Source organism: Lutra lutra, chromosome X, assembly GCF_902655055.1.
Source record: "Lutra lutra chromosome X, mLutLut1.2, whole genome shotgun sequence".
NCBI lineage: Eukaryota > Metazoa > Chordata > Mammalia > Carnivora > Mustelidae > Lutra > Lutra lutra.
Genome location: NC_062296.1, coordinates 50,073,423 through 50,096,845, shown reverse-complemented (window position 1 = coordinate 50,096,845; position 23,423 = coordinate 50,073,423). Strand labels below are relative to the sequence as shown.

The following is a 23,423-nucleotide window of genomic DNA, read 5'->3' as shown; positions in this document are numbered from 1 at the left end:
GTCCTTTGAACAGCAACTCCTCCCACAGGAGGCTAACCTTTTCCGGGATTATGCAGAGGGGATATTTGAGGTTCCTCTTTGTCTTTGTCTATTCCAGATTATAGTTTTGCCTTACTTTTGCAAAACCAAAAGGTTCATTGAAGTGTTTTTTCCCCAAACAAAAGATCAATCTGTCCTCAAAGGTAAATTCTGCCTCTACTTCTTCAGAAATGGAAAAGCTGCTGAAAGTTTTAGAATAGCAATTTGTCCTCAACCTCCAGTCATAAAGGTTTCAGAAGGTTGGGGTTCAATTTGGTAGTGCCAATCAAATGTTTTTGTGTGCATATAATTTGACCCTGCAGTTTTACTTTGGGAAATCTATTCTATAGAAGTGTTCATACAAATATGCAGTGCAGCATTGGTGGTAATATTAAAAATTATAAACAATTTAAAAGTACATCAGTTGGGATATGGCTGAATAAATTATGGTCTGTCCATAGTATGAAATACTATGCAGCTATCAAAAAGAATGAGATAGATCTCTATGTACTGACATGGATTTTCATGACCTATCAGAGGATGAAAAAAGTAGATTTATGTGACTCTGTGTGAGTCATGGGTATATGTATATAAACAGTATATACATGGAAGTAAGTCTGGAAGGATACATGATAGAAATATTAACTGGTTACCTTTGGGTAATGGGCTGGGGGAAGTGATACATGAATATCTAAAGGAAAAAGTTAAAGATTTTTAAAAATCATATGCTACTCTCATTTAAAAAAATGTGAATTCATCAGCTTTCTTTGCAGGCACGTTGAACAGAAGCCTCTAGCACTTTCCTTTCTTGCAGGCTTTGTAACTGTATTAGCAATTTTTTTTCGAGAGTTTTCCAGACCTCTGGCCCTATCTTCCTTTTGATACATGCTGCAGGATACTTTCCTTACCTTTTCCCTAAGCTAATAAAACTCAATTTTGTAAGTCAAGACCAGCAGTTTCTAAACCTTATTGGACATCAGAATCACCTTGATGCTTGATTAAAAATGCAGATTCCTGGGCCTGCTCAATAGATTCTGAGTCAGTGTGTCTGGGGTTGGATCCAAAATCCTGCTCTTTGAGAGGTACCCCAGGTGGTCAGTGAGGAACCCTGTTGTAGGGAATGACGTCTGATTGTGCCCCCACCCCCCTAATTTCTCTCTCCATGATTAGCAAAGGGAACCAGGGAGCAATGACTCAATGTGGATATCTTTGTGGGTCACAAATGGTTGGGTTCATCTGAATGGGTAAAAATGAATAAAACATAGTTTAGTAGACTTGAGAGTTAGGTAATAAGTGTTGTTTCTTTAAAGTAGCCTATTTGAAGTGCACCCTTTGGGTTAGAGGCTGGTCTGGTGGGCAGTGACTAGGCAGTGACCAGCCTCGGAGATACCTTCCAGCAATGGCTTCCTTAGTTATAAGTGGAAGGGGAGGAGGACCATGAGGTCTTAGGATTCAGATGCTTTTTAAGTGAAGTTTCTGTCCTTGGAAAATGATGCTTCTAGTATTAAGATGAGGTATTGTCTATCTTAAGACTATTCTAAGTATTTTTTGTTAGATTTATTATTTTTCTTTGTTATAAACAAAGTCTGTTAATCAGATGCCCACTGTGGATTATTAACATCACAAAAGGGTGTTTAAAAATCGTATACCCCAATTACTCCCAACAGTTAGCTTTGGGAATAAAAGTAAATGGTAAGAGCATAACAAATAGCATGGAGGACAAGGGGAGTTAGAGAGGAGAAGGGAGTTGAGGGAAATTGGAAGGGGAGGTGAACCAGGAGAGACTATGGACTCTGAAAAACAATCTGAGGGTTTTGAAGGGGCGGGGGGTGGGAGGTTGGGGGAACGAGGTGGTGGGTATTAGAGAGGGCACGGATTGCATGGAGCACTGGATGTGGTGCAAAAACAATGAATACTGTTACACTGAAAATAAATTTTAAAAATTTTAAAAAAAAGTAAATGGTAATACTTCTCAGCTACCTTCCCAAGCCCTCAGTGAAGCTGGCAGCCATCAGTTAAATAAACCATTAGGTTTATTAGTTTGAGAACAGAACCATCAACTTGGGCACAGTTTTCTAATTTCCTCCTCATTTACCCAGCAGTCATTTATTCAGAGGCTACTCTGTGCCTAGTGGACATTGGATAATTCTACAAATAAAAGCCAGAGACTGATGAGCAGCTGGCACTCTAAGGGGATCATCTGAATGGGAAAAAAATGAATAAAACACAATTTAATAGACCTGAAAGCTAGCAGCACATAGAAAGCAGAAAGTGGATTCCTTAAAGCAACAGCCTTGTTCTCTTTCTGTAGTCTATTTTAAGTGGGCCCTGTGGCCCAGCATTATCAACCTTGGATTAGGAGCTTTGAGGAAATAGTGGTTTGGTGGTTGTTTTTTAAAGGATTTTTTAAGAAACTTAGTTACTAAGCAACTGCCATGACCTGCTGCTAAGTTGGAGTTCAGCGGGCAAGTCAATTCCAAAGAAGGGAATACATAAACACGTTGCAAGAGTGGGAGAATGGCTTAGGGATAGATTTGGTATATTTTTTTTCTGGGTTCAATGCATGTTTCTGCCTTCTACTTTATCTTCCCCAAGAAAGGGCTGCCTGGGGGCGTCTGGGTGGCTCAGTGGGTTAAAGCCTCTGCCTTCGGCTCAGGTCATGATCCCAGGGGGATCGAGCTCCGCAGGGAGTCTGCTTCCTCCTCTTTCTCTGCCTACTTGTGATCTCTCTGTGTCGAATAAATAAATAAAATCTTAAAAAAAAAAAAAAAAGAAAGAAAGAAAGGGTTGCCTGGTCAGAAATCTCTCTTTTTTTTTTTAAAGATTTTATTTGTTTATTGGACAGAGAGAGATCACAAGTAGGCAGAGAGGCAGGCAGAGAGAGAGGAGGAAGCAGGCTTCCCACCAAGGAAAGAGCCCGATGTGGGGCTCGATCCCAGGACCCTGGGATCATGACCTGAGCCGAAGGCAGAGGCTTTAACCCTCTGAGCCACCCAGGCGCCCCAGAAATCTCTTTGTCTCACCGACTTCTCTTCCTAGCACGTGAGTGAGGAGGAAGACCAGAAAGGAGCCAACAAGAGGCCTGGGGTGGAGGGCTGAGCCCTGGAGTAGGGTCATTTCCCTGGGCAAGCAGAGAGGTAGACAGCCGTGCTGCTGCACCCTTGGGCCATCCAGGGCTTCTGTGACAGACCCGTCACCACCCTCTACGTTTAGATCGTGATGCCTCATTGATATTGATGTGTTGCCTTGTAACCCTCAGAACGGGGACTCTGACCAGCTGCTGTCGTTTTCCCCCAACACTTAATGGGTGAGTCAGTGACTTAACTGCTTCCTGCAGGATTTCAGGGCTGGGAGTAGGTAATGAGGACAAATCACCACAACACCAGTGTGTGATGGATGAAAGAACACACGAATTTAACCAGTTGGCTTCATTGGTACCAGAGTGAAGAAAAATAAACTTTGTTGAGGATATTTTTGTGAGTTAAAACTCCATCCCCCCCTTAAGGCTTTTTTAACATTTCCCTTTATACCCAGCTGAAGGTCAGGTTGCTTTGCTGAGGGCAGGGGAGTGTCAGGTGTTGGAACAGGTGTTTTGTTTTCTGCCTGTAGAGTCATACAGACTAGATGGGGATGCTTCTTGCCAGCCCTCTGTGGTGCATAAAAATGCTTTTGTGGAATTCTTTTTCACTGGAAATGTTTGTTTTTTTTTTTTTTTTTTTCAAAACAGTTCCACAACCTTCAACCCCTACTATAAATTTTGTCTTCCTTTGAAATCTTGTCATAATGAGGTATGCCTGCTTTCTCCCATTTCCACAGCCTGTGCTTTAGATATATCCCATTTTATGCAGCAATTACAGACCTTAAAAATTGTTGTGAGGAGAATAAATGTGAGTTTTTAAATGTGCTAGGAGAATGTCACAGCAAAGCATCCTTATTTTTTTTTTAAAGCCTTTTATAATAATTATGCAGCTAGGATTAATTTTCCTCTATCAGGTTTTCAGTTGGGTGTAAATGTGTAGTTGCCTTTCCAGAGTGATAAGGCTGTTTCAGGGCTGTTGTGATGGTGGTGGTAGTGCGGTATAAAGCTGGGCATATGGACTTACAACCCCACGGACTAGATGATTTTGGAGGAGAAAGGTGACAGCAAAGTTCTCAGTTTGGGAGAATTTCTGTTTGTTACTGAAGCCAAAGGCCCTGTTTATTAAAAGGGAAATAACCCAGGAGAGCTTTGTCATCTTCTCATCTGATTCTGAGGTTTGTTTGTTTTTACCTTTGTGTACTGGGTTCCAATCTCCCCCTCAAAAAAAAAAAAAGTCATCTAGAAACAAATCGTCTTCGTTGCCTAACCATGATATAATGGCCTCAGGTCCTTTCCAGCCCCTCCGCCTAGTGTCTCAGGGCCATCTGTTCTCTGCAATCCACTTTTTTGGGAAAGTCTCCTTCCCCATCTGCTCTCCTTGGGCCTTAGTGCCTGCTCTAAAGATTTATGAAGGCTGAGCTGGAACCTCTTTCCAGTTGTTTCTTTGAAGGATCAGTGAGATTTCAAGGCAGATAAAAAGCTTTTTTCCATTTGATATGTCCAAATGTTACTCCTTTTACAGGTGTGTTTCTTCCTTCTCTTGGTCGGTGAGTGGAAAGACGTCTGTCTGTCTCTGCTTGGAGGAGGGACTCTGCTTATCAAAGCAAAGATTGACTCTGCTGCCTCTGGCTGCTTTGAAGCCCAGTGTCCTTCTGGCTCTTCAGCCACTGGCACGCAGGCTTGGTGCAGCTCCTTGGGTTCATTCTTCTCCTGTCTGTTCCCTTGTCTCCCTGACAGAGTACAGTCGCTTTGAATCGAAGATACATGACTTGCGAGAACAAATGATGAACAGCAGCATGAGCTCTGGTTCTGGGTCCCTCCGAACAAGTGAAAAGAGGTCTTTGTATGTCAGGTAAGTCACACTTCTGAGCAGCAGGCCTCAGGCCACGTGAGGAGAGCTCTATGCCGACCCAGCTCTTCCTGTTGAACTAGAGGGCTAGGGAGTGTGCGCTCCCAGTACTGAATGCTCAGGTTGGGTACTTTATGGTCAGTGGCTCTCCTTTCTGTGAGTGAGCTGGCTTCTTCCTCTTTGCTCATGAATGACTCAGTACGAGAAAATTTCAGTTTGCTCTAATTGTAAAAGACTGCTGGGTGATTGTTGCTAGTCAGCATTCAAACAGCACTCAGATGTTCAGAGTACTTTGCCGGCAATCTGTGATTTGAGGAGAAAACTTGGCATTACCCCCCTCCACATATGCATAGTAGACATCAGCATTTGTATCTGAGCTTATCAACTATCACTGCGTTCTGGTACAGGGTCTCTTGGAAGAGACCAAAGAACTGACAGGTTGCTGTTTCTGGGATTTTTTTTTTTAAACGGTGTTTTTGGGGCGCCTGGGTGGCTCAGTGGGTTAAGCCGCTGCCTTCGGCTCAGGTCATGATCTCAGAGTCCTGGGATCGAGCCCCACATCGGGCTCTCTGCTCGGCAGGGAGCCTGCTTCCTCCTCTCTCTCTGCCTGCCTCTCTGCCTGCTTGTGATCTCTCTGTCAAATAAATAAGTAAAATCTTTAAAAAATAATAATAATTAAAAAAATAAAACGGTGTTTTTTTCCTCCCTGCCTTGCAGGTCTGCTGTATCTGAATCATGGAACTTGGGATGGGATGGTGTATGGGCCCCAGGAAGGGTGGGTGGAGGGAACGGATATATAGCATTGACTGTCTTGCTGCCGAAAGCTATTCTGAGATACTGAGCAAGCTTGAGCTTTTGACCCCTGAAGCACATTTTAATACTTTGGCAGGTCAAAGTACAAACCTCTTGGGGAGTTGGACTGCTAAGTGAACACTCTGGCCTCCTTGTAGAAGTAGGGGTAGTTTTCTTCCTGCCCTAGCTTCTTGGCGAAACTCCAGTGTGGTGCACATACACTGTATCTCTCCAAGGTTAAAATTCTTAGAGTAAGAGGTGCTGGGATTACTCCCCTGAGCCAGAGGTGTTAAACTCTTGGATTGGACTTTCTCTAGTGGCCTCTGATACCTGCTGGGGGGTTAGGAGGGAAGGCTACATTTGCTAACTGCCTGGCAGTGGAACAGCTGCTCTGTCTTGGTGGTTGGACTTGAGGATAGCTAGTGAGTATACATGCTAAGTGCAGCTGGGCTCCCAGTACTTGATTTTCTTTTCCCTCAGTGGGTAGTCCCTGGCCCAACTATAGGGAGCCGAGCCCAGGAAGCCCACTAGAACCCTTCATGGTTCTTTTTTTAAAAAAATGAACACTCAGCTTGACTCTGTTCAAAAGAGCTGTCTTTCTTTTCTTTTTTTTAAAGATTTTATTTATTTATTTGACAGACAGGTAACAAGTAGCAGAGAGAGAGAGGGACAAGAAGGCTCCCTACTGAGTAGGAAGCCTGATGTGGGACTCAATCCCAGGACCCTGAGATCATGACCCGAGCCAAAGGCAGAGGCTCAAGCCACTGAGCCACCCAGGCACCCCTGATAGCAGCTTTCTTAACTTCTGCCCTGATCATCTACTGCTATGAAGGGAGGAGAGCTGGAGGAAGGCTGTACTAGTCACTGGTGATCTTTTCAGTTTCCTGTTTTCCATCACTATGGCCTTGCTCTGGCTCTGTAGCCTAGACACCGGGCCACTGATGGGGGAAGCAGAAATGTACTATTGCCCCCAGCAAAAGGGTAATACTTAAGTGACTTGGTCAGGATTGTTCCGTTCCCATGCTGCCAGCCCCCGCAGATGTGGCACTCCAGGGTGCGTGGGAAGCTGCTCTTTAGGCAAGACAGTTTCTTCGGAGAGCTTTATTTTTAGATTTCCTCTCTCCACCTATCCTGTGCTAGAGCTCTCCTTGCCTGGGTAGGGGAAGTGGGGCATTAGCTCCTGACCTCGAAGACCTAGAAGACCTGGAACACCCTCTTCCCTAGCCCTGGGGAAAGGGATACATGGCGTCTGACTCTGGGGAGGAGGGCGAACACTGTGCTCTGTTTCTAGTGAATCCGTTTATATGGTTTATATAATCTTGCTCTTAACCTTATCTAGATAACTTCAGTGTCCTCTGAGGAAAATAAGTACGCTTTCAAATAACGAACATTTGTGATCACTAGACTTAGTCAAGGGAAGTGTTTTATGAGGCTAAAGCGGTGAGCTGAGGTCTTTTGCTAAGCTAACCCCCTACCAGAGCCTGGCTTGCTCTGTTCCCTTTCGTGCCTGTTTGGCGTTCTTTCATTCTGCACTTGGTTCCTTTTCGTTAGCATGTAAACATATTCAAGTTTCTTCCTTCTTAAAAGAAGAGAGAAAAAACTTCCCTTGATACCAACAGTCCCTTAAACTATTGTCTCTCTTCTGTTCACCACATGTGCCAAATTATGTGCCAGGAAACCCTAGTTCCCTGAGATGTTAATTCGTTGTGTGCAAAATCAGCAGTCAGTAAGTTGGGCAAATACAGTATTAAACACAGGAGAAGAGAGCGCTTTACTGTGGTTCATATCCAGGATGGATTGTACTAGGCAGCATTTCACCAAAAGATAGGAGCCTGGGAGCCCTATTTGGAGAAGCCCGTCTTAAATCCAGGTTGGGAAATGTGGAGTCATCTGTACTTGCTCCTGCTAGGTCTTCAAATCACCTCTCTTTCAGTAGGAAAGGAAGTATGTGTTTGCTTTTCAGCATGGTGGTATGGTTCCAAGCAACTCCGGAAGGCTCTGGAGGAGCAGAAGCCCAACGCTGTCAGGGACCCACGGTGACCTCTTAGTCATCAAATTCAATGACTGGTTCACTGATTCTCTGCCATTGGTCTGACCTCTTCACCACATTTGTTCCCATGAATTCCCTGCTTGCTTCCTTAAAGGCTCTCTTCCTACCTTGCTAACTATTCCTCAATATCTTTCATTAGCTCTGCCCCCCAAAATAGCAGTGTCATTTATTTTCACAGATGGCGATCCTGTCGTATAAATGACATCCCTGATCTCTTTAGTGAACCCCAGACCTGCATATCAACTACTTGCTGAACATGTGCATGAAGCTGCACTCCCAGTGCCTCAAATAAGCAGTGTGTTCAAAATTGAACCCCCCCACACCTGCTGCTCCTCAATTTCCTTATCGAAGTTAATTGCATCACCCTATCATGTAGAAAAGGGATTAGATTTGTTCTGTCACCCAAGGCAGATCTGAGCTCCACAGAAGGAAAAAAAGAGCTAATGATTAAGACTGTCTGAAAATGGAATGGACTGCTTCCGGAGGTAGTAAATTTGATCTTCTGTTACTGGAGGTGTTTCAGGAGGGGCCAGGCACCCATTTGCCATTTGCCTGGATGTTTTAAAAGAGGCTTGAAGCTAAAGCAACAATCTGGACATAATCTAATCAGAAGTTTTCAGTAGTTCTTTGATGTCTTCAGGATAAAGGGAAACAAACAGGGAACATCTATGCATTAGGGGCTTTGTGACCCTCTTTAAATTGTGGTTAAAGTCCTTTATTTTCTTTATAGCCTTTTAAAAAAGATTTTATTTATTTATTTGACAGAGATCACAAGTAGGCAGAGGCAGGCAGAGAAAGAGGGGGAAGCAGGCTCCCCACTGAGCAGAGAGCCTGATGTGGGGCTTGATCCCAGGACCCTGGGATCATGACCTGAGCTGAAGGCAGAGGCTTTAACCCACTCAGCCACCCAGGTACCCTGGTTAAAGTCCTTTAAATAATGCTGCAAAGTAGACATTATTCTCATTTTACAGATGAGAAAACAGAGACTCCAGTTAGACGGTCAAGAAGTTCCGAAACTGGAATTTCAACCTGGTTGTTCTGACCATGGAGTGTGGGTCGGTCAGCATTTCCCAAACTTGCTGATAGGAATCAGCCAGCATACTAGAAAAAATACAGATCCCCAGGATCCTCTTTTATCACTTTGGAGTCAATGGGTTTGGGGAAATGTATTCTTTTTTTTTTTTAATAAGCAATCAGAACACTCAGGAATAACCAGTTGTTTGTCACAGTAGCTATTTATTTCTGTTTCCCTTGAACAACCTAACATGACACTTATGGTAGCTCCTATTATGTGGAAATCAGGAAAGCACAGGGCGGAGACACGGGGCATGGTGGTGGAGGTAGATTCAAGGAAGCAGCGGATGTGGGTCCTGCCTTTCGACAGCTTGCCAGCTATACAGAAGACGCTGCGCAGCAGGTGGTTTGAGTGAAAAGAGACCTTTTCGGTTGGGCTTTCACCTCTGATTCTTTTAGCTGTTGTTTCCCCTCTGATATGTTTCTTCTCCCTTCCCTTCTCTCAAGTGTCTATTATTCTCTGGTGTGCATGGGTTGCCAAGCAAGCAGCACTCTCTGATAGTGTCACGGAGCCTATAGCAGTTGGAGCCCCAGGGAGCTGTAGCTGTACTAACAGGAGAGAGGAGATGGGGTTTACAGAGCAGGGGAGCCGGGAACGGGAAAGAAGGAAAGATTGCAGTGTTTGGAGAATGTGACTTGGTTTTAAGATCACTAGTGACTTAGTGGAAAGGCCTTCCCCAGCCTTCACCACAGTAGCCTCATCTCTTCAATGGTGTAGATCCTTCAATACGTAGGATGAGCGGAGCCCATCTTTCTGCCCACACTATGGCTTTTGCTCTGCTAGTGAATATGCCCTCCACACTGGAAAAGTTCACAGAAGTAGGCCTCTCTTGAGCCTCTTGCTCAGGATCAGGGTGGTTGGGGTGTTTAATTCAGGTCATTCTGATGTGAAGGGAGTACGAAAAGACACAGGGTAGGTGAGAGTTCCACGGACCCTCCAAGTTCTAAACTTGTTTGTTCTTTTTTTTTTTTTTTTTTGTCTGTTTCTTGAATGAATGAACGAATGACCTTGTTCTCCAAAGGCTGCCAAGAGGCCTGAGAGTATATTTGTAGAATGAACGTTTACAAGTCTCTTCTGGTCAGGCTGGGTACATTCTTCACAGCCACAGGACAACATCAGGCAGACCTTTGGGGAGTCCCGGCCTCCTGGCTGGCCATCTACCATTCCGGTCTGCTTCCCACTCGAGGAAGGAAATCATGTCGGGCATCTGTAGTCTCCATTCTGGAAACTGTGTCAGAAATATTGGCTTGGGGGCACCTAGGTGACTCAGTTGGTTAGGGTCTGCCTTCAGCTCAGGTCAGGATCCGAGAGTCCTGGGATCAAGCCCCGCATGGGGGCTCCCTGCTTAGCAGGGAGCCTGCTTCTCCCTCTGCCACTCCCCCTCCTTCTATTCCCTCTCTTACTGTGTTTCTCTCTGTCAAAAAAGTAAATAAAATCTTAATAAAAAAAGATTGGCTTGATCATCAAAGAGAGCCAGAAAAGGCTCCGTCTCATCATTAAGCAGACATTAATTGTGCAACTGTCCTGTGCTTATAGCCCAGCATGGTGCTTAGGAGAGCCTGACTTTGTCTTGTTCATTAATGAGTTTCAGTCGTGGATTAAAATGCCAGTGAGGTGATTCTGGCAGGCTTCACTGTCTGACAGAATTTGGGGGTGATAATAATACACATTTTAAAAAGCAATAGCAATTTCTGTGTGTTCCGGGCTACCAGAGGGTGGGGCAGATTTTTCCTATGTCAGTGGTTCTTGAACTCGCCTGTTGCTAGAGCACATTCTCCAAAGAGCATTCCTGGACCTGTGCTTATAATCTCCTCAGCTGACCCAACAGGTGTTGTGACCCCAAATGTTCATACACTGCAGGGCAGTTGGTCCTTGACTGCCTGTCTAACGTCATAACTGACCTTTAAGGCCTGAGACTTTGAAGTAGACTAAAGACAACAGTGCCCTTCCTTGTTCTCCATGTTCCCTTCTGCACAGAGCCACGAAGACCTGACTTGCTATCAAGGGCACTCGTGCCTCTTGAGATGACCCATCTTGTATCAACCTGAATACTCAAGTTTGGGCTTTTAGGTTGCTTTGCGGAAGCTGCTAGCAATTTTAGCTCTCTCAGTAAGGTCAAGAGCTGATGAGTGACTGTTGCTTTATGACTCTCAGTGCATGCTTCACATGGACCAGCCAAGAGAGGGGCTGCTCAATTTTCAAATAATATGTGCCTTTTATCTGGTACATTCTGAAGCTCAGGCTGCTGTAACAAAGTACCATAGACTGGGTGGCTTAAACAACAGATGTTTATTTCTCACAGTTTTGGACACTTGGAAGTCCAGTAGATTCAGGTTCTGGTGAGCAACACCCCTCGTGCAACTTTCCTGGCTTGTAGATGGCCACCTTCTTGCTCTGTCCTCACCTGACCTTTCCTGGGTGCATGCAAGGAGAGAGAGAGAGAGGGAGAGAAATTCTCCTTGTTTTTTCCTCTTCTCGTAGGGGAACTATCTCCCTCAAGATGTTATGTGAACCTAATTACCTCCCAGTCCATCTCCAAATATCATCACCTGGAAGGTTAGGGCCTCGAGGTATGAGCTTTGGTGGAACACAACCATTCAGCCTGTAGCACTGTCCAGAGGAAGAAAGCAGTGTCTTATACCCCAGCTGGCATGGGAGGGAAAGGCACAGCACCTGGAGAGTAACTGGGAGGGTGTTTTGTACCCCACTCTCCTAGCCTGATCTCCTCCACCATTCATGAGCATCAGACACTGCCTTGGTCTGCAAAGGGATTCCCTTTGATGATATACTGCAAGATTTTTGGACTTTAAGATTTTAAGACTGCAAGAGTTAAATAACCTTAAATTGAAAACATTAAGAAAGGCCATTGCTTTAGGATGAATACATACTAGTATGTATTCATAGTATACATAGTATGAATTTGGAAGAAAGAAATTTGGAGTGGGCAGGGTCACAGAGAAGGGTGGGACTCGGGGGAGCTGATGCAGGTGAGAGGAGACCGACAGAGCCCCCCCACCCCCACCTCCCCAGGCCATACAGAGCCACCACGGGCAGAGGGGTAGGCGAGCTACTAGGTGAGCACAGCAGGAGCAGCCACTGGTCTTTGAGGCTGAAGTGCTCTTGTTTATTTTGCTTGGAGAAACCTGCCTGACCAGTTTCCTTGGTAGTAGCCATTTTCTTTGCATTCCTGTTCACCAAGACGCTGAGGTGGCTGTGCCAGGTTCTTCTGATTTCTCTGGATCTTTTAGACCCAAACTGTACAATTTAGGATCTGAACTGCAGAGACTTTGGCCTGGTAATCTGTTTACTTGGAGCTGATTATCTTCCTGCATTCCGGTGGGGCAGTGAGATCCCAGCTGAAGGGAAGATTAAGCAAAGTCCCCCAGGGCACGTGTATTATGTGGGCAGGTGCATGCAGCTCTTAGGGGATACTGTTTGAAAGGTCACCACTTACACAACATATCTTTCAAGACCTTTGGCAGTGCTTTTTCCTTAGGAAGATAGGCAGTGGCATTTCAAGCTGCCATGCTGAAGCCTAGCTCGGGAACCCCAACCTGCAGACCCTGGGAAGTGAGCATCTGCTTTTCCTGCTGGTGTGACTTGGCTCTGGAAGGCAGCTTCGTTGCCCACTTTCACTTTGTTTTTACATGCCACATTTCCTCTGGGCCAGTCTTTGTCCTGCTTCAAGAGAGGTTGCTGTTTTTCTGGCCTGGCCGTAATGTTTAAGAAGTTGCAAGAAAACCCAAGATCTGGCTTTCCCTGGCTTCACAGAGGCACGTGGCCATAACCAAGGAGGAACATATTCAGGGTTGAAGAAAAATCTCTTATGTAGACCACTTACTGTGATCTTAGGCTGTAGATGGTAATATTTCCATAGCTTTGTTCTCTCCTGACATAGTGTTTCCCTCTGAACCAACCAGTTGTCAACTCAGAGGCTTTCATGAAGTTCTTTTTATCTAGACGCAGAAAGAATAAGGGGTTTCTGAGGCTTCTAGTTTCCCAACACACCTTCTTGTCAATAAACTCACATACATGGGGTGGGACCAAGGTACCAGAGCAGTTAAATGTGGTTTCAGGTGTCTGGAGACAGGTATTGGCTTTCTTTTTTTCTGCTCACTTTTTTTAAGTCAGAGGTTGAAAAGTTTTGTTGCTGTATCATCTGGGCCTTCCATGTATAGGATTTCAGTTTCAGGACAGTGGTTCGGTCTGATTTAAAAGGGATTTAAAAGTGATGGTATGCCCACAATAGCCAAACTGTGGAAAGAGCCAAGATGCCCTTCAACAGATGAATGGACCATGTATACAATGGCGTATTATGCCTCCATCAGAAAGGATGAACACCCAACTTTTGTATCAACATGGACTGGACTGGAGGAGATTATGCTGAGTGAAATAAGTCAAGCAGAGAAAGTCAATTATCATATGGTTTCACTTACTTGTGGAGCATAACGAATAACATGGAGGACATTAGGGGAAGGAAAGGAAAAGTGAATTGGGGGAAATCGGAGGGGGAGACCAACCATGAGAGACTGTGGACTCTGAGAAACAAATTGAAGGTTTTAGAGGGGAGGGGGTGGGGGATGGGTGAGCCTGGTGGTGGGTATTAAGGAGAGCACGGATTGCATGGAGCACTGGGTGTGGTGCATAAACAATGAACCTTGGAACACTGAAAAAATAAAATTTTTAAAAAGGGGGGGTGGTATGGTATCTGCCTTGATTTTCTCTAGTGCTTGCCCTAAGGATAAAAGGTGGATAGGAGGATATATCCATGTTGTGGAGAAAGGTGTGCCTTCATCCTCTTACCAGTTCCAGCTTGAGGCATTTGTAGCAAGGAGCCAGTCCCTGTCACTTTTAGGTTCCAGGCTGTTCCTAAGAGAGATCGTCACTGCTAGATGGCCACAGTTTAGCATGTTTCTTAAAGATCTCACATAGGTGGTCTATACTTTTTCAAAGTTAAAGTTTTAAAAAAATTATTAAAGACTCATTTACTTATTTATTTGAGAGAGAGAGAGAGAGAGACGGGGTGGTGAGGGGCAGAGGGAGAGAGAAACTGGAGCATATTCCACACTGGGCATGGAGCCCAAGTGGGGCTTGATCTCATGACCCTGAGATCATGACTTGAGCCAAAATCGAGAGTTGGACGCTTAACTAACTGCGCCACCCAGGTGCCCCTCAAATTCATTAAGGTCTAATTTACATACTTTTTTTTGATTACATGAAATATACATCATTTGAAAGGTGGTTTCAGTTTACTATTCAGCCTGTTCTCTTTTAATTTCTTCCTTCCTTCTTCCTCCTTCCCTCTCTTTCACTCTCTCTCCCTCCCTCTCTCTCTCTCCCCCTTTCTTCCTTTCTTTCACCCTTTGCCCAACGTGGGGCTTGAACTCACAACCCTGAGATGAAGAGTCATGTGCTCTACCATCTGAGCCAGCCAGGCACCCCTTGTTATCTTTTAATTGTACCTTCCACATGAAAGTTTAGGCTGGTAACGATAAAAAAGACGAAGCTGTGAAGTCGGTCTCACAAGGCCTACCAAGCGAATCCCAAACTCCTTAGCTGGACTGCAGACCAAGCGCCTTGCACTACAGCCAAATTGGGTGCTGCCGACCCCACGATACACCCTGGGTTGCTTGCCTCCAAACCTTTGCTTACGCTGTTCTTTCTAGCCAGAAGGGTGTCTCCCCATGTTTCTCTTGAAATCCTGAACCTTCACTGAGGCCCAGTTCAAAAGTCAACCCCTCCCTCATAGCTTCCCCCAGTTAGGTGTGACCTATGCTCTCTCTGAATGCTTTTAGGCCTTGGCTTATCTCGCCTTCCTGCCTCTCACTACCACATACTTGGCCAGCACACTCCAAGGCCAAGATTTAACCTTGCTTCTGTGTCTCCCACCTATCGAACACAGTGCAGACAAAGTGAATGTTTAAATAATAGAAGAAAGGTATTTTTTAAGACATAGCCAAGTGGGAGTTAGCTTTCTAGGAGGAGGTTGTAATGTGACTGTGACTTAGACCTCATGAAATTTTTGAGATTTAAGAGTCCCAGTGTGAGAGTCGCCCACCACACAACTCTAGATGAGGCCCTGTGCACCTCTGGGCCTTGTCTCTGTCATCTCTGAGGATGTTTTCTAGCTTGTAGTCAAATAAAATTTTGGCAGCCAAAGAGAGAAAATGGATTTAAAGAAAATCCACATTGTGGATTTGGAAAAGAAATCACCATCATGACAGTGGCAGGACTGGGGAGGGAATTGGGTATGTTTAACCTGGTAGAGAAGACCTAGGAACGACTTGAACTCGTGAAATGCTAGAGCTGGAAGTAAACTTAGAGACTTCTGAGGCTCTGATGTCCTGCAAAGCTTTTTCCATTTGTAGTTCTGATTGATAGAAAAGGAAATTCTTGTTCATTCATTTTACATTCTCAACTGAGAACGACGTTATGGTTCAGAATCTCAAATTCATTTCTTTTGTTTCAAATTCAAATGTGTGGCTATGTCTTTAACAAAATCATAGTTTAAAAACAAGCTTTATTTGCTTGTTCAGTGTTCCTCATCCACACAAATCCATCAAACAAAATCCAGATAAACTTGGGGACCACTTTATATTGGAAAACAGCCCTTTTTTGGCCTTGTTTGCCGGAGAACTTAGAGCCAAACATGTTCCTTACCAGAAGTAAATGACTCAAGCCAGGTACTTCTTTCCTTTTTTGTCCCCCTTAAACACCCAGAAGAGTGCCTGAGCATATTAGATACTCAAAAATACTTGTTTAATTAATGAATATCCTTAAGCATTCTTAAGGATATTGTATCATCTTTTAAGAATATTAATTTTGATGAGTAGTCAGTGATATGGGAAATATTAATGATATAATTTCAAGTGACAACTAAGGTTGCCAAATTGTACATATACACCATGTCTCCATCTCAGTGAAATCTGTTTTCTGTGTACTTATTACACAATGTTATATAGTATCCCAACAATATGAAGAACTGTTCTGAGTTATATTAAATGTGATTTTTCTGGTTTTAGACTTCACGTTTTTCAAATAATCCATAATGAGCTTATATTAATTTAATTTTTAATGAAATTTAATGCATAGGAATAATATAAAATCTCAAATACTAGAGTAACATATACCAAAAAAATTAATCCTTTTCCTATTCTCCTCTTTTCTGGCTCTACAAAGGAAACTGCTTTCAAATATTTTGGCTTTCAAATATTTTGCTGTAATAGAAAGAAACAGTGAATCTGGAGCGCCTGGGTGGCTCAGTCAGTTAAGCGTCTGCCTTTGGCTCGGGTCATGATCCCAGGGTCCTGGGATGGAGCCCTTCATTGGGCTCCCTGCTCGGCGGAAAGCTTCCTTCTCCCTCTCCCTCTCCCCTGGCTTGTGTTCCCTCTCTCACTGTGTCTCTCTGTCAAATAAAGTTTTTTTTAAAAGAAAAAAAGTAAATCTAAATAGACCTCTGGGTTAGACGAACTACAAAATAATAGGGACGTAGAAAAATAATCAGATAAAAAATAAAGTATTTCTGGCAGGAAAGAAGCCATAGAAAAACCTTATGGGAAAGGAAGGGTAGTCATCTATGGACACTGCTTATATAATAATGTAAAATTAAATATCGTTTATCCCCCCAAAATGTGATATAACTAAATTGGGAGGACAGGGGCAAAAGGATAGGTGAGTGCTATTGAAAACCAATATCTTGGAGCGCCTGGGTGGGTCAGTGGATTAAGCATCTGCCTTCGGCTCAGGTCATGATCTCGGGGTCCTGGGATCAAGTCCCACATCGGGCTCCCTGCTCCTTGGGGAGTCTGTTTCCCCTTCTCCCTCTGTGATCTCTCTCACTCTCTCTCTCAAATAAATAAAGAAAAGAAAAAGAAATAAAGAAAACCAGTATCTAATGTCTAAAATGTAAAAATAAAAAGTAATCAACATGGGGCACCTGGGTGGCTCAGTGGGTTAAGCCTCTGCCTTCGGCTCAGGTCGTGATCTCGGGGTCCTGGGATCGAGCCCCACATCGGGCTCTCTGCTCAGCAGGGAGCCTGCTTCCCCCCCCCCCTCTGCCTGCCTCCTCTCTGCCTACTTGTGATTTCTCTCTCTGTCAAATAAATAAATAAAATCTTTAAAACAAACCAAAACAAACAAACAAAAAAAAGTAATCAACAAATAGCAAGAAGAAGCAATGATTTCAAAATGTGTTAGAAAAGAAAAAGAAACAGCACAAAAATTTGAAAGCAGTTTGTTTTTATGTTGACTTGTATTTTTGAAAGAAAAGTTGTAAAAGGTCCCTGTGCCTGTGGGTAAAGGCAAGGCGGACGGCGCCGCTGCCGGTGTGTGGTGTTCGCTGCCGACTTCCCGGTGACCGCAACCCACGCTCACCTTGTCGTTACTTAGCTCATGGCACATGTGTCTTAGTACAGTAAGGGATATGAAATTCCTCTTGGAAGTGACCTAGCATGTTAATTTCATTTCAATCTCAGATGTTTAAAAAATGACCAATAATTGGCTTCTTGGCATCCAGAAGACGTGTTTATATCAACTTGATCATATGTGCTACAGCTTCTTACTGCTGTTGGCAAAGGTCAGACATGGTTCTGTGAAGTGCTAGAATCTGTCCCTGGATTATCACCAGTAAGCTCTCCCTCCCAGTGTTTACAACCTCATCCTAATCTCCTAATTCATTTTCACATCTTCCTTCTTCCCTCCCCAAACTAATTTGTGCTTAATCTAAGTTCTCTTCTTTTCCTTACTACATTTGTTTTAATCTTTGAAGCCCAGAATGACATTGAGTATTTCTCATTGTCACTTGGAATAAGGTCTTCACCGTGCATGTCTTTGTAGGAACATTCTACAGAATGCCTTCCTTGCTTTAGGAAACTCCGTTTCAAATGCAGGGCAAATGCATTCAGATGTGATCCTGTGACACAGAGCCTGGAAAAAACCTCTTGGGCAGAGTGTCTCCTTGATCTTCTGGCCCAGCCTCCCTCTTTACTGCTTCGAGTGTATAAATTGAGGGAGATAAAGGGCTTTATGTCAGAGTTTGGGTATTTGGATTTTCAAATAATTTGATACTGATTTCTTAAGACTCCTGTTTTAAGAAATTTGGAAAGTAGGTGGAAATTTCACTCTGCACACTTTTACTGCCTTCTGTATTTCATTTGGGCCTGCATGTGGGGAAATAGTGGGTTTTACTCTGCAGCTTCCAGCCCAGCCACAGACCACTGAACTGCAGGTAGAAGCCTAAATCTTGGAACTAGTTCTGGGAAATGCACTGAGCTGTGTGTACAAAGGTGTTAACAGAGAATGTAAAAAAGAGAGCCTCGATGGCAAGTAGAAAAACACAAACTTCTCGCTGAAATCACCCATTTGCAGTGACTCTGAGCAGAGATCTGGTGGATGAGGACAGTAGACACTTTAATGCAGGTGAGTTTCTTCCCTGAAGCAGGGAGCTCTGGTGTGAAGTGCCAGCTTCACCAGAGCCAGAGTCAGCGATGGATCCTGAAGGATTTGAGCTTGTACTTTTGCTTTAAATTTGCCTTCAAATCCACCCCATCCCACTCCACATGATCATCCCATTGTATATGAGGGTGGATTAATGTTCCTAAGGCTCTTTTGATGTGTCGCTTCCCTACTCTCAAATCTTCAGGGGCTACTGGATCAGGTATATTAAGGGCCTTCCAAAATTTGCCCCAGACCTTTATTTCCAACCTCCTTTCCTAGGACTCGCAGCTACAGCCAAGCTGGGCCCCTCCCTCCTTTTTCTCAAGCCTGTATGTTATAGTTCCCTTCCTGCCTTTTCCCACCTTCTTTATCACTCTACTCTGCATGGCTGGTCAGAGGACCTGGCCACTGTCCTAGGTTAGGTAGGTGTGTGATCTGGGTCCCATTACTCTTCCTCCCTGAACCTCCCTCTCCCCCCATGTAAGATGAGAGATTAAACTCAGAGCCTTCTTTAAAGCATCCTTTCAACTTTATCATTGTGTGGGTGAATGTCAGCCTTAGCTTTTTCCTTCGTTGTCCCAGCACACAGGGTCCTTTTCTCTTTTTGGTCTCTGCAGCATTTACCATTCATTGTTTGAGACTGTAGTTCATATTATGCCCTGCCTTCAACTACTTTTTGAAGATATGTTTGTAAACTGAGGAAGCCCTTTGGTAGAGCTAACTTGTTTCCCTGGGATGTGGGTGTGGGGGAGGACTGTTGAATGTTCTACTTCAGATGTCTACCTTGTACCTAGATAGAAGCTTAGAGGCATTGGGACTCATGAAAGATTTTCTCTTATTCCCCTTTTTGGGAAAGTGGGATGTTTCTTTGAGAAGAGGCACATATCTGTAACATCAAGACTGAAGGAAGGATACAGTCTCCTGGAGAATTCCCTCTGGTCTGTTCTGAGGCTTCTGACTCTTTGGGTTGGCCTTCCTCTGCCTTCCTTTCCAGAGTGCCAGGCTCCTGGCATTTAGGGTTAGAATGATGACTTCATCTTTCCCTGTGTGTTTCAGGGCCCTGTTTGATTATGATCGAACTCGGGACAGCTGCCTGCCAAGCCAGGGGCTCAGCTTCTCTTATGGTGACATTCTGCACGTCATTAATGCGTCTGATGATGAGTGGTGGCAGGCGAGACTGGTGACCCCGCATGGAGAGAGCGAGCAAATCGGTGTGATCCCCAGTAAGAAGAGGTGAGTGGTCATGATCCTGAGGCCTTCCTTGCCCTCTTCCTGGTATTGCTTTCTTCTGTATCTATTAGACTGTAAGTTGCTTGAGAGCAATTCCTTTTCGGTGGAGTTGGTGCTGAAGACATAGTTATGACTCAGGGAGCCAAAAGGTGGCTGGTGAGACCATGCACTGGTGGTGAGTAACAGGACTCCTTTCTGACTCCAAAACAGGGTGGAAAAGAAAGAAAGAGCTCGATTGAAAACCGTGAAGTTCCATGCCAGGACGGGGATGATTGAGTCTAACAGGGTAAGTGGGGATCCCCAAGGAAGTCAGCCAATATGTGAAGAAGAGTAAGAAGCTTGGAGTCTGTCTGCTGGCTAAGAGAACTGGGGAGCACAACAGAATATCTCTTTTTCAGGGGGCTGACTCTGTCCTATCAGAACACTGGCTGCTTTTCAGAAAGCAGAGAGAGGGCACTGAAACTCTGTGTCCAGTCTATACTCCTTCCCCCTGGGTTACTGGCTCTTGAAGATGTGTTGGAGTTGGACTGTCTGGAAAGGCTGACTTGTTCCGGGTACCTGAAGCCATCTGTGGGTATCTCCCTGGCCGCAGACCCTGTCAGAGCTGTGGGGACTCTGAGCAGAACCTGGCCTTGTTACCCAGCGAGGAAGGCTGGCCTCAGAGCTCCGACCACCTCCCTTCAGACCAGTGAGGCATGAGGGCTCAGTCATTCACCCCTTTTCTTCTATGAGCTTTGCAGGCCAAAGAACTTCTGGAACTCTAGAGGGAAGAGAGATACAGAGTAGATGACTCTGTGTGTATCAGTGGCACCTTAGGGCATGTGTCCAGGAGGCTCCAATGACCTTTGTCCTTTAGAAAGTGCCAGTGAATGCTGTGAGTCTGGATTAGGTAGAAACCTCTAACATCCCTACATTTTCCTGTAAACATGATTTTCCTCTTACATCAACTTTCATTTAATCTCATAGATTCCATTTGTGAGAGATGGTCTTTATTTAGCTCACCATTGTCTCCATTTTAGTTTTTCTTGCATGCTTTAAAATCCATTGTTCTGTTTTTTTTTCTTCTGTCCTTCCCCTTCATCTTCATGTTCTTTCACAGTCGATCAAAACGAAACGTAAAAAGAGTTTCCGCCTCTCTCGAAAGTTTCCATTTTACAAGAGCAAAGAAAACATGGCCCAGGAGAGCAGCATACAGGAACGTAAGTAGCAGCAGGGTACAGAGAGCAGACTGTCCACAGCCCTGCCCTCTCTTCCTCAGTTGCACCTCCCCTTCTGAGAAGATGGGGAAAGTGTGTGTGTGTGTGTCCATGTGTGCGTGGGTGCGTGTGTGTGTGCACGTGTGTCCTTGTTTATTTACAGAGTCAGTGTAGAGATTGGTCTGCACAGGGAGACAGCGGGTCTCTCTCATCCAGCTGCTCATTCCGAAAGAATGTTGGAGGCTCTAAGGACCAACTGGTTCCAAGGCTGGCTACTAGGGCATCCCTGGCACTGGCGTTGGGGGTGCCAGACGAAGCTCTGCTGGGGTCATCATCAGTTCTCAGCCCCAGTAGCAGTTTTAGAAGAATGGTTTTTCAAGACAACCAGGTCTAGGGACTCAGTGTTGCTCTCCTGGCTTCTTCCTCCTGTATTTTCTTTCCCTTAACTTTACTCATCTGTGTTAAGAGAAGAGCCTTTTCTTTCCTGGACACCTAGAGTCGGACCTGCTTCCTGAATTACATGCACGTGCATAGGCACCCAGGATGTCCTCCCGGCTCCAGCAGACTCACTGTCATCCCAGATACAGAGCCAGCCTTCAAAATAAAATCCTTTCTGCCTAAAGGAATTGACGTGGAAGGGGGATTACTCAACATTGTCTAAAGAAAGATTTATTGAAAAACAGCAAATGGTAGGAAAGGCCATAAGCTGACTTTTCAGAACCAATGTTGTGAATCCTGAGAAATGTTCGTATTTTACCATATGCCTTAGAAATTAACTGCTCTGGCCCTTACCTTAAACACCAGGTCAAGCTGGTGCGACACTTCTCCTGTATTAATCATCCTGCTGAATTGTAAGCCTTTCCTCTGCCACCTTGTAAGGAGGGACCTTGGGGTCTTAGGCTGTTGGGACTGGTGGGGGACTGACTTTGTCTAGGCGAGCCTGATGTATGGTCATGGTCTACGTAGGTCATCACTGTCTAGAGTGGTAGCTAATCGATCCAAGGGTGCCTTCATGCAGATGGGGGTGATGGGCCATAATCCTGGGTAGCTCATTAAGAAGCACAAGCTGCTGTGGGTTCTGCTTGTGAGCAGTGGGAGACGGTCTGAAGGGAGGTCACCGCAGTTCACCGGGTCAGCCTCTAAACCTCTGTGCTCTATCTAGCCTGGGGAGGGTTTGCCGTTGGGCAGCCCAGCTGAGGGACAGGAGCTGCCTGTTGGGTGAGAGTTGAAACCACCTAGTGCTTATTCTTCAGAAGGTGAGCTCATGCCCTGTGGTCTGCCCAACTCAGGCCAGCTTTGAAGGCCATACCTAACACTGCACGAAGCTTTCCCTGAAGGCTCTGGACAGAGTGAGTCACTATTAGGCAAAAGCTCTTTGGGATGATGATAATTCTGCCTGGTCTTTGGTGCACCCTCAGAGGGAAATGGCGATTACATGGACAGAGCAGAGACCTGGGCTTTGTAAGTACAAATTCAGCCAAAGCAGGTACTCTGAGCCTTGGAACAGATGGAACAGTCTACCTGTTCAGTCCTGTTGGGCTGTAGACTGTAGACCACCTCAGAAAGGTAGTCTGCTCCAAGGCCCTATGGCAGCAAGTTTGGCAGTATGAAGTACCCATATCTTATCTGTTCTGGGGTGTTCTTTCTATAGCAAAATTCTTAACCTCACTATAATTATAGGTCTTCATAGTATTTCATACTTCTGTCACTAATGCTTACCTGGCTCTGTATTCTTCCTTCCCCTTGTCTTTTTTCTCTATTTCCTCTTTTGTCCCAATTCTTTTCCTCCCTCCCTCCCCCCCTCCCTCCCTCTCTCTTTGTCCTTGCTGTCTGTGAAATCAGGACTTCCCTGGGTTAAGTGACGATTATTATGGAGCAAAGAACCTGAGTAAGTCAAACTTACACACCACTAACTATATTTCTGGCATGAGTGGACATGCTGGGGTTGGGGGTGTAGGGAACGTGGGTGAGGGCAAAGGGTGAGGGGAGGACAATGTTGTCAGCACTCTGACACCATAGCAGGAGAAGGAACAAGTGGCTCTGAATGTCACACTTTTGCTCTGGATCCCTGGTACCCTAATAAAAGCCTATCATTCACGTCTGTGTTTTCCTTTTGTACTTTGAAGGGGTGGGGAGCCATCTTGGCCCCCCACCTTAGAAATGAGGTGGGCAAGAAGTACTTCTCCAGGGGTGACCACTCAGCTCATCTCTAGCCTATTGTTGAGGTGAGGGGTACCGGCTGGTTGGCTGCTTCTTCTAGTGACACAGCACTAAAGAACTGGGCTTAAGAATGAGCTGTTTTGGTCTCTCTAACTAGGGACAAGAGTACTGTGAAGCCCTTTACCCATATGCATCTGGGACATCCCAGCAGGCCCACGGGCCTCAGGAAACAGCTGTGGGCTGGCTTTCCATGGAGCATCTCTAAGGCGCCGAGCTGGTGGGGGGTCTCAGCGGCACCTATGGACTATATGTACATATATATCTAGTGCCTTAGCTCAGGCAAACTCTGACCCGTCCTCTCTAGAAAATAATTCTAGAGTGGAAAATGAAGGGGCCAAGAGGACGGCACCTTAACAGCCCTTCTGTGCATGGAGGGGCATGTACACGTGGCTGTGCCGGGCAGGTTCTGTGAGCATATACTCTCCTTCAATAAATAATAAAGGCATGAAGGGAAAGGAGCTTCCTCAGGGGATTGTTCA

The 23,423-nt window shown here is 45.0% G+C and overlaps 1 protein-coding gene across 6 annotated transcripts in view; it reads left to right on the top strand.

The window, feature by feature from the left end:
- The window catches only part of DLG3 (discs large MAGUK scaffold protein 3), a 56,575-nt gene that overhangs the window by 24,125 nt on the left and 9,027 nt on the right, over window positions 1-23,423 (top strand). For 4 of the 6 annotated variants that reach the window (XM_047714900.1, XM_047714904.1, XM_047714902.1 and 1 more), the window contains 4 exons: window positions 4,835-4,949; window positions 19,355-19,531; window positions 19,739-19,814; window positions 20,628-20,727. In XM_047714900.1, coding sequence (XP_047570856.1) covers window positions 4,835-4,949; window positions 19,355-19,531; window positions 19,739-19,814; window positions 20,628-20,727 — 468 coding nt within the window. Of the gene's footprint in view, window positions 1-4,834; window positions 4,950-19,354; window positions 19,532-19,738; window positions 19,815-20,627; window positions 20,728-22,566; window positions 22,613-23,423 lie in introns of all 6 variants that reach the window. The other 2 variants (XM_047714901.1, XM_047714899.1) reach the window with 1 other exon arrangement.